General features: G+C 38.4%; 1 protein-coding gene across 1 annotated transcript; it reads left to right on the top strand.

Moving 5' to 3' along the window:
* Positions 1–6,670: 6,670 nt before the first annotated feature.
* On the top strand, positions 6,671–7,621 carry LOC110969077 (olfactory receptor 52B2-like). The gene has a single exon (XM_022219112.2). It carries the CDS (start codon positions 6,671–6,673, stop codon positions 7,607–7,609), a length of 939 nt encoding a protein of 312 aa, XP_022074804.2. The 3' UTR covers positions 7,610–7,621.
* The last annotated feature ends 3,613 nt before the right edge of the window (positions 7,622–11,234 follow it).

Raw genomic sequence — 11,234 nt, 5'->3', positions numbered from 1 at the left:
TTTCAGTTCTCTCAGACTTATCCACTAGGAGCTATAAATTTTGACAAATGTACAGCAAATTCAAGATGGCCGACTTCCTGTTGGGTTTAGGGTGTGGCTGTGATTGACTTTTTGGTGTGTCCTGATGTGGTGCATATGCCCACCAAATATTGTAGCTGTAAATAAAACATTGTGGAAGTTGGCCTAATGACCACTTTTTCAATTTTGCAGGTGGCGCTATAGAGCCATTTTTCCACACATATGCGCAACTCCCATAAAATATCAAATTTTTCGCCAGTCCTGATGTGCACGCCAAATTTCACGCGTTTTGGTTCATGATAAGGCCGCCAAAAAGGCAAGTCATTTCCCGAGGAGCGATTAAGTTTGAAAAATTTACAGCAAATTGAAGATGGCCGACTTCCTGTTGGGTTTAGGGCGTGGCTGTAATTGACTTTTTGGTGTGTCCAGATGTTCTGCATATGCCCACCAAATATTGTAGCTGTACATGAAACATTGTGGCAGTTGGCCTAATGACTACTTTTTCAAGTTTGCAGGTGGCGCTATAGAGCCATTTTGCCACGCACATGCGCAACTCCCATAAAATATCAAATTTTTCGCCAGTCCTGATGTGCATGCCAAATTTCACGCGTTTTGGAGTATGATAAGGCCGCCAAAAAGCCAATTTACTTTACGGGAGAAAAAAAAAATAATAATAATAATAATAATAATAATTAAAGCTGCAAGCAGCGATGGACGGGTCCTCGCATCCACGCTGGTCGGCGAATCCATGCACGTCCACCAGGTGGCACTGTGACTGAGAGTGTGTGCTGGCCTCTGAATCACATCTGGACCAGAGTTTAATCACACGTAAAATTTCAGCCAGATTGGAGCATGTTCAGACTAGTTATACAGCATTTCCTGTCTATCCACCAGGTGGCGCTGTAACTCAGAGTGTATTTCACACAGTGGATGTGATGAGGGTTGGACTCTGATCACTCATGAAAAGTTTCAGGCTGATTTGATCATGTAGAGGCCAGTTATACAGCATTTACTGTCCCTTCATCAGGTGGCGCTGCGACTGAGAGTGTCTGTTGGCCTGTAGATGTGATCAGGATTGGATTGTGATCACACATGGAAAGTTTGAGGCAGATTGGAGCATGCAGAGGAGAGTTATACAGCAGTTGATGTTTCATGGCGAAGCATCAAAACGCTGATGGTCGCCATGGCCACGCCATTTGGCTTCTGGTTAACCTTTTGATAACTTTTCCAAACCAAGTCCTGCTGTGTGGACTGACAAAATTTCAGGTCTCCTGGAATTATCCCCAAGGAGGTATTAACTCTCAAAAATGAGAAAAATCATCAAAAATCTCACAATTAATCCAAGATGGCCGACTTCCTGTTGGGTTTAGGACATGGCTCCAAGAGGCTTTTTTGTGCGTCCTGATGTGCTCTATAAGCCTCCCAAATTTCATGGATGTAGGTGAAACGTGCTGGGGGGGCTGTTTGTTAAAAATACTGTAGGGGGCGCTATAGCATGTGCAGTGCCGAGATGCATACAGTGTTGTTCCTTGGGTCAATGGTGATGTGTGTGGTAATTTTTGTGAGCATTGGAGTATTCCTAACCTGTCAGAAAGGGCTTTGTTTTTCATGGCGATATTTGGTTGCTACGGCAACAGCGTTACATGAAATGTCACACCCTTCACAGTGTGTGATTGTCAAGAGGTGAAGACTCGACTGACCAATTTCCAGCATGATATCACCAAGTTTGGGGCCATTGTACCTGAAAATATAAGGCCTTAAACTTACTATTACCAACAGGTGGCGCTATGACTTTTTCAAAATTTATGAGTGTGGATGTGTTCAGACTGGACCTGGTGTCCAGCATGTGAAGTCTGAGGCAGATAGGATGTTGTTCAGCTGAGATATGAATCGTTAAATTTTCATGGCGAAACATCGAAATTGGTTTGGCCGCCACAGACACGCCCTTTGATGACAAGTCACCATTTTCACTGGGATGCATCATCAATGTGTTTAGGCTGTTGTCACTGCATTTGAAGTGAATATGATCAACCGGGTAACAATAGGGCATGAAAGTGTAAAAGATGTCTATTTCCTGAAACCACAAGGTGGCGCTATGACTGTCAATGAATATCCCTATGTGGATGACATCAGGACAGGACTGTCATCATACATGTAAAGTTTCAGGCAGATTGGAGCATGTTGAGAAGAATTAGACACCACTTCCTGTTTCATGGCGAAGGATCAGTTGTTTGAGGCTCCGCCATGGCCACACCTTTTGGCTTCTGGTTGAGTTTTTGATAACTTTTCATCAGAAAGGTCTGGTGCATGTACTGGCCAAATTTCAGTTCTCTCAGACTTATCCACTAGGAGCTATAAATTTTGACAAATGTACAGCAAATTCAAGATGGCCGACTTCCTGTTGGGTTTAGGGTGTGGCTGTGATTGACTTTTTGGTGTGTCCTGATGTGGTGCATATGCCCACCAAATATTGTAGCTGTAAATAAAACATTGTGGAAGTTGGCCTAATGACCACTGTTTCAATTTTGCAGGTGGCGCTATAGAGCCATTTTTTCACACATATGCGCAACTCCCATAAAATATCAAATTTTTCGCCAGTCCTGATGTGCACGCCAAATTGCACGCGTTTTGGTTCATGATAAGGCCGCCAAAAAGGCAAGTCATTTCCCGAGGAGCGATTAAGTTTGAAAAATTTACAGCAAATTGAAGATGGCCGACTTCCTGTTGGGTTTAGGGCGTGGCTGTAATTGACTTTTTGGTGTGTCCAGATGTTCTGCATATGCCCACCAAATATTGTAGCTGTACATGAAACATTGTGGCAGTTGGCCTAATGACTACTTTTTCAACTTTGCAGGTGGCGCTATAGAGCCATTTTGCCACGCACATGCGCAACTCCCATAAAATATCAAATTTTTCGCCAGTCCTGATGTGCATGCCAAATTTCACGCGTTTTGGAGTATGATAAGGCCGCCAAAAAGCCAATTTACTTTACGGGAGAAAAAAAAAAAAAAAAAAAAAAAAAAAAAAAATAATAATAATAATAATAAACCCTAGGGTTTCAATAGGGTCCTTGGCACCGCTGGTGCCTTGGACAGTCGGTGCCCTGGCACCGCCTGTCCTTCGCACCCTCGGTGCTCGGACCCTAATAATAATAATAATAATAATAATAATAATAATAAACCCTAGGGTTTCAATAGGGTCCTTGGCACCGCTGGTGCCTTGGACAGTCGGTGCCCTGGCACCGCCTGTCCTTCGCACCCTCGGTGCTCGGACCCTAATAATATCGGGTACACTGGGAGAACATGCAGACTTCACGCAGAAAGTCCAGTACGGCCTTTTTATCACCTTTTTCTTTGGTTATGAAATTCTTCTTGGCGATTTCTGCCATTGCTCCAATCCCCAGTCCAACTGCCAGACCTCCAAAATTCATCAGTTGTCCTATCCACATTACTAAATCAATATATAATATATTGATAATTTGCTATAGTATTGTGTGCCTTTCAGGTAGCAGATATCAAATTTCCAGAAAGATAGTTGATTGGACACACTTTAAAACTATGATTTGAGATCAGCTACGATTTGTTCTGAGTGACTCTTTCCAAATGTTTGTGCTTCTGAGAAATTAGCTGATAAGTCACTGTTCAAAAAATCTAAAATCTGAGATCCTCTTCAGTAAATATTAGACAGATTTGGACATTTTACAGTAGGATATCTATAAAAAAAATCTGATAGTGGTTTTACTGGTATGCATTCGCAAATGAAAACATTTATTGAAAATTTGTCAGAGGCAGTGATGCCATACACTCCTGCTGTATGACCTGCATGACCAGCAACACAGTAAAGATCTTACTTCAGGTCCAAGAAGCACTTGTAAGTCAAAGGAACAAATTCCCATAACCCCTCCAGTAACTTTCCAAGAGTAAAAAGCCGGTCCGCTGTTTGATGAATAAGATGAATGTGCTTTGGCAGCCATTTTACTGCTGCACTGCATCCATCTGCACTGCAATATTATTTATCAACTTTAAACAAGAGCTAAAGTCTTCATGGCATCATATAGACAGTTCACTTGTAGCTTAAAAGTTCCACAGCTAAGATAAGGCTAACATTTCATGAGCCTTATCTTAAATTTTCATTCTTGTTTTCTTCTTTTTCTTATATTGCTTAGTTGGTAAGCATCAACAAATAGTACAATAGCAACTAGTGACTGTGACAGTACAATCTGTATACAAATAGATCTCTTGCAGGTTTATTAACCTATTGAAGTACTGAGCCTATTCAGGGAGTATTTTTCCTTGAGACCGAAACAGATCTGTTTATTATGTCCTGACAAGTTGTTGGTACTCATTACATGAAACAGCAGAGGTTATTTCTCTCATTTTCATGACGATCGAAAACAAATGAGAGCAAAAGACTGAAAATGAATCACAGTAATGACAGATCTTTTCAAAAGTGAATTTTTCAAAAAAAAAACTAATGCAACTGTGTCTACATATGTCTATGTCTTCTAATATGCAGACTAATGTGAGCTCTGGATCTAAAATATAAGACAAAGATGGATTTTCTCTTCCAATCTCATCAATCATCAGTGTTCAAATGAATCATGAAAATGAGTTTTCACAAGATTTTATGTTCAGACATACACTATATTGACAATCGTATTGGGACAGCCCTCCCAATAATTGAATTATGATGTTCCAATCACTTTCATAGCCACAGGTGTATAAAATCAAGCATCTAGGTATGAAGACTGCTTCTAGAAATATTTGTGAAAGAATGGGTCGCTCTCAGGAATTCAGTGAATTCAAGCGTGGTACTGTGATTGGTTGTCACCTATGCAATAAGTCCATTCATGAAATTTTTCTCGAAACTAAATATTGAGGAATATATGTTAGTGGTATTATAATAAAGTGGAAGCAACTGGGAACAACAGCAACTTTGCCATGTAGTGGTAAGCCACATAAACTCACAGAGCAGGGTTGGCGGATGCTGAGGCGCACAGTGTGCAGAAATGGCAAACTTTCTCCAGAATCAGCAGCAGCAGAGCTCCAAATTTCATGTGGCCTTCAGATTAGCTCAAGAACAGTGCATAGAAAGCTTCACGAAATGGGTTTCCATGATCAAACCGCTGCATCCAAGCCAAGTGCAATGCAAAGTGTCGTATGCAGCGGTGTAAGGCAGAACGCCACTGGACTCTAGAGCAGTGGAGACGTGTTCTCTGGAGTGACAAATCATGCTTATGTGTCTGGTAATCTGATGGACCAGTCTGGGTCTGGCAGCTGTCAGGGAACAGTACTTGTCGGACTACATTGCACCAAGTGTAAAGTTTGGTGGAGGGGGGATTATGGTGTGGGCTTGTTTTTCAGGAGATGGGCTTGGCCCCTTAGTTTCAGTGAAAGGAACTCTGAATGCTTCAGCATACCAAGACATTTTGGACAATTTTAATGCTTCCAACTTCATGGGAACAGTTTGGGGATGACCCCTTCCTCTTCCAGCAATACTACGCACCTGTGCACAAAGCAAGGTCCATAAAGACATGGATGACAGAGTCTGGTGTGGATGAATTTTACTGGCCTGCACAGAGTCCTGACCTCAACCTGGCAGAACAACTTTGGAAAGAATTAGAGCGCAGACTGAGAGCCAGGGCTTCTGGTCCAACATCAGTGTGTGATCTCACAAATGTGCTTCTGGAAGAATGGTCAAAAATTCCCATAAACACACTCCTGAACGTTGTGGACAGCCTTCCCAGAAGAGCTACAGCTGTTATAGCTCCAAAGGGTGGGACAACTCTATTTTAAACCCTGTGGATTAAGAATGGTATGTCATTAAAGTTTGTGTGTGTAAAGGCAGATGTCCCAATACTTTTGGCAACACAATGTACATAGGGATTGACCAATTAATCTCTATTAGATTCTAAGTTTTTTAGTTTTTTTTAAATATATATATACATGTTTGAGCAACATCCCACCAATGACACTATCTGATCAGTTCATAAAAATAGCTTATTAACACCAGAGAGAAAATGTTACAAAGTTGTATTTGACATAAATAATAAAAAAAATATTGAAGTATGTCTTACTCTGAGTTGTGACACCAAGTTTTTTGAAAAACCCATATCGTTTGATCCTTACTTCACTGACTGAGATTACTGATTTAAAGTGTCAAACAATGACTGTTTGATCATTTACTTCATCCTGATTTAAAATACTTCTCTTGTTTCTTTGGCAAAGCCACCCATTTGGTTAACAGCAAATATTTCATGTTGAGTTGTGTGGTAAAGTACACACATCATCAAAAGAAAATCATGGAAAATGTACTGGTGAGACAAAAAGAAAAAAAAATATCAAAATAAAAGCATGTATCGATTGTGCACGTTCAACTACATGCAAGGACTCAGGCTCTCATTGCACAATTCTCCTCCCTTGTCTCAAGAGTCATGTTTGTCAGATATAAAACCTTGTTCATTGGTCACTACGACACAGGGTGATGATCGGAAAACACACTGCAACAGGTAGTAAACCACACCGACATTTCATTCAATGTGTTGCACTTCATTTGAAATTGTTTGTTAATGAGAACATTTCTTTCAGGTGAAGCTACTTTAACAGTTAGTGGGATATAAGGAAAGCCAACAATATCAAAAACCTGTATAATTATGGATGGAAATTCATCTTCAAGGAACTTACTAACACTGGAAACACTGAACTTATCGACTACACATACTTATCCAGCGTTTATATTTGGAACAATTACTTACTTATTTATCGTATTTTGCAATCTGTTGATTTTAATAACTATTGCTGTAAGAAAAAGACTGCATAAGCCCATGTTTATCCTGCTGTTCAACTTGCCCATTAGTGACATGATTGGTGCCACAGCTTTTTTTCCTCAGGTTCTTCTCAGCATTGTGACACAGAACAGAGTGATTTCCTTTCCTGCATGTTTTACTCAGGCTTTTCTCATTCATCTTTATGGCACAGGGAATTTGTTGATCTTGAGCGCTATGGCATATGACAGATACGTTGCTATATGTTGTCCACTGAGGTATAACGCCATCATGACTCCACACACTTTAATAAGAATCGTGATTTTAGTATGGGTTTTGAGTTTCTCCTTCATAATTATAGTGATAATACTGACTGCACGTTTGAAAGCTTGCAGAACAAGTATAGTGGATTTATACTGTAACAATCCGTCATTACTGAAACTCATCTGTGAGGACATCACTGTAAACAACTACTATGGATTTGCAGTTACTTTTGTGATTCATGCAGGCTCTCTGTCAATACTGATGTATACTTATGGACAAATCTTGCGTACCTGCATCATGACTAATCAGCGTGATGCCAGGCAAAAAGCCATGCAGACTTGTGGTACACATTTAGTTGTGTTCCTCATTTTACAAATCTCCACTGACTTCACACTTATTGCTCATCGCTTGGACAGTGTGTCTCCTCTCCTGAGAAGGGCTTGTGGGGTGTCCATTCTAATTTTCCCCCCAGTTTTGGACCCAATCATATATGGACTGAAAGTCAAAGAACTGAAGCAGAGCATGTTAATGTTCATTAAAAGAAACGTGAATGCAATGAAGTAGCTGCATCTTCATTTTGGCCTTACTATTTAATATTTTAATCTCCTTTGTTCCCAGATATGTGGGAATGAAGTTTTTCTTTCCAACAGTTACAAGACAATCTAACAACTTACAATTCGTGTACAGTGTGATACTTTGCATGTACACAGTGTCCAAACAAAAATGTTTGTAATGCACAATAAATGTACACTTTTTGCACATGTAAACTGCTTTCTGTTAACATTTATGGTTAGATGTGTTTACGAACACGACGAGCTTTTTGAACAGCTGAGGTTTTATTTATCGGTTTCTACAGTGAGTCATTTTAGAACTGAAAGATCACCAGAATAGACAAAGAATATCATTTAGACAGAAGAAAGTCACAGTTGTACTTCATGCCTACGTGCAAATATTCATTGAAACTGACATGCATGCAGTGAAATGTACTGAAGTGTAAATGTTCTGCACTTTTTGTAATGATGTATCTGTGTAAATATTAATGCATTTGATTTGATGATTTTTAACACATGGTGGATAAGATGAATTACAGATAAGGGAATTATTCAAATTAATGTTGAATTTGACAATGTAATAAAAGTATGTTTGATATGTTTCTGATTGGTTTATAATCACTGTGAAAATATAAATATATTTCATGTGCCATAACTTTGAGCATTGAAAATGAATCACAAGGTATCGTGAAGAAACAACCAATAAACAAATCGACAAGCTACACTGTTCAAAACACTGTTTACAACAAAATACAATTAGGATCTAAGCAGAAGTGTAAAAGAAGCAGTAAAAGTGAAGTGCAATGTAAAATGTCTACGTGGGATAGTAGTATAACAGTATGAACTGTGCATTTGAGCACGCAAGATATAAGAATATACAAAATGTATGAGTAATATAAAAATATATAGTATATGCAGTATGCAGCATGATACAGTATTATCAGAATGTGCAGTATAAAGTACCTAAAAAGAATAAGATTCAGGTAATCTAAGTGTGAAAGACAAATAACAATGTCAAAATAGATAGGCTTACAAGTGTGTTCACTTCTTCATTTTAACCCTGTGAACCACAAAGTCTACTGGCAGGTTTGAAAGGCTTATATATTTTTTGTAAATCCCTCTTTCACTGACTTTCACTGTACAGGTCCTTGAATTAATTATGTGTTATGTGTAGTTCAGTTGGACTAAGCAACCAAATTGAAGATTGAAATTGTGATGTTTTATCAAAACCACTTTAGCCTTCCTGTTACATAAAAAATTATAAGAAGAAAATCACCAAAAATAAAGCATTTGTTTTGACCAGAGTTTGTAAAAAGCTAAATATTCTGCACTTCTAAGCTCAACTGTGAAGCCATTAGTGACTCAGCTATGCATAACTAGTCACAGAATTAAATTTTTAATATAAGAAGCAAAATATCTTTATTATGTCATGTCACTTTTCTCCCAGTATTGGTGCCAACTTTGGGACTCGGAAAAATGTTGCGCATGTTGATTTCCTTCTTCCAGTTTCTGTAAAATATTTTTGGATTACCTCTTTTGTAAAATAATGTATCAAAAATTCGACTTTCCTCAATTCTTTTTAAGATCTGTGGCTTTATAACTGTGTCATACTGCATTCGAGACATTCATGAGTTCTATCTACTTCTAGCCATGGCTAAAACCATCTGTGGTCGAAATGTTATATCAATCATTTCCTGTTGTTTTCCTGTTTCTTCCTTGGTCAATACATTTGCCCGAACTATTTAGGAGATTAATACAGACACAAAGAAGTGCACTGTTGGCATCAATCTCTTTTCATTTTTGAAGCTAAGTGGTTTTTGAAGCTTGGCATATTGTGTGTCTCATTCATAAGATGTTTCAAAGCCAAACTCTGGATAGAGGGAAATAAAACAACATGATGCTACAAATAGTCTGCTGGTCTAAATCTCCTTCTGTAGCTTCAGTCAGTATTCTGCTATAAACACAGTCATGAGGAACAATGGTTGTGGAAAGAAAACAGCTGACATGAGATCAGCAGATCACTACCCTCTAAAAGGAATGTGAGTTAGTTAACCCAATGAACTCTTTTTAATAACTTTGGGCTTCTTTTTTTTTTTTTTTTTTTTTTTTTTACGACAGTATAGATTTATGCACCTCTATGGAAATTGCACCACTGTGGTTAAAAGTGGAGGGACCCAAAAATGTTTTGTGTGCAGTATGATACAGTTATAATGCTGTAAATCATAAAAACTGAAGCTAAATGTGTTTGATGCTTTCTTTTACAAAAATCTATAACAACTACAATCATCATGTGCAATATTGTTCCCACAATAATGAAAAAATGGTAGCTCTTTGTACTATAGATGTTTCACTGATTTGTTTCCATGCTTGTCTCCTATCTCCTCTGTGTAAATACTGCCTGCAGTTCACTCCAGTTCGGTCAAAAAGTCATAGAATTTTTGTGACAGCTGTTCACAGAGCTATTCGTTGCATCCTGATTGGTCCAAGAGCACAGAATTGTTTTTTGTTTTTGTTTTTTTCCAGACACTGGGTGGTGTAAATGGATTATTTCTGACGGACTATAATATGAGACACACAGAGTAAAGTCATTTTGACGGAACTTTCAATTTTAACATTAGATTTGGTTAATTTTCCTGACAGACAGATTGATTTTTAGTGTAGTTTTTGGCTTTAGTGTCACTGTGGTTGCCTTTAAAACCTGAGATTTCAGCTTCATTTATTCAGGGAATCCAACTGGGACCAAGATCTAATTTTTCATTTAAAAAAAAAGTCATTTTAGTCTTATGAGAAGCCACTCCATGATCTATAAAGAGAAGTGTAGAAATGTAGATATAATTTTGGAACAATGTTGGTCCAGCCTCTCAGGGCACCCACAGAGGCCACACTTTAAATAGCGACAACGAACTGCATGGATGAAACTCTAAAGCACAATACTTACAACTTAAAAATAATCACAAAGCAGATATCAAAACCTTTTTTTTATGTCAGCACAGAATATTTTTATTTTGTTTTGTTAATGTTGGTGCTAGTTTGGTCATTTTTGTTTTGTTTATGTTAATGTGTGGGTGCTGGTGTGGCAACTAATACTTTTCACATTCCTTCTAAGCCCCTTGTGAGCACTGCTTTAGTCGCTGCCCCGACAATCCAAAGATAAACTTCATGATCAACAACACTCCAGGGAGATGCCTGCAAAAATCACATCTATAAAGCAGCTGATCTCTCTGAACATCTCACCAGTTGGTCATGGTCAGTAGCGTCTCAACTGGGTAAGGATGATCCACGACATGTTCCTTAATACAGTAATTGTTCTGCCTAGAAGTAAATTAATCTGAGGCTTTCTATTTTTGTATTTTGCTCCCAGAGTTTTAATCCAGTATGTTATATATAGTGTTTCATGTTTACCTGACATGTATGCGGACTTGAAGTGAAGTGGCGCAGATGTATTCAGCTTTTTAATTCAGTAAGTTCTGTCCTTAGCTGTGACACTTCTTTCACAACTATCTCTTTACACAATTCTGATCTTTTTGTGTCCTGTCATGTGTTTGGTAAACTGATATTGCAAATCAAGTGATTATGCTAATTATTAATTCTGAATGAACCAATGATTTTCTTTTAATTTTGCAGGAAGAAAGAGCACA

The sequence above is a fragment of the Acanthochromis polyacanthus genome, chromosome 13, assembly GCF_021347895.1.
Source record: "Acanthochromis polyacanthus isolate Apoly-LR-REF ecotype Palm Island chromosome 13, KAUST_Apoly_ChrSc, whole genome shotgun sequence".
NCBI lineage: Eukaryota > Metazoa > Chordata > Actinopteri > Pomacentridae > Acanthochromis > Acanthochromis polyacanthus.
Note: the sequence above shows the minus strand (reverse complement) of the source record. Positions and strands in the feature narration are given on the sequence as shown.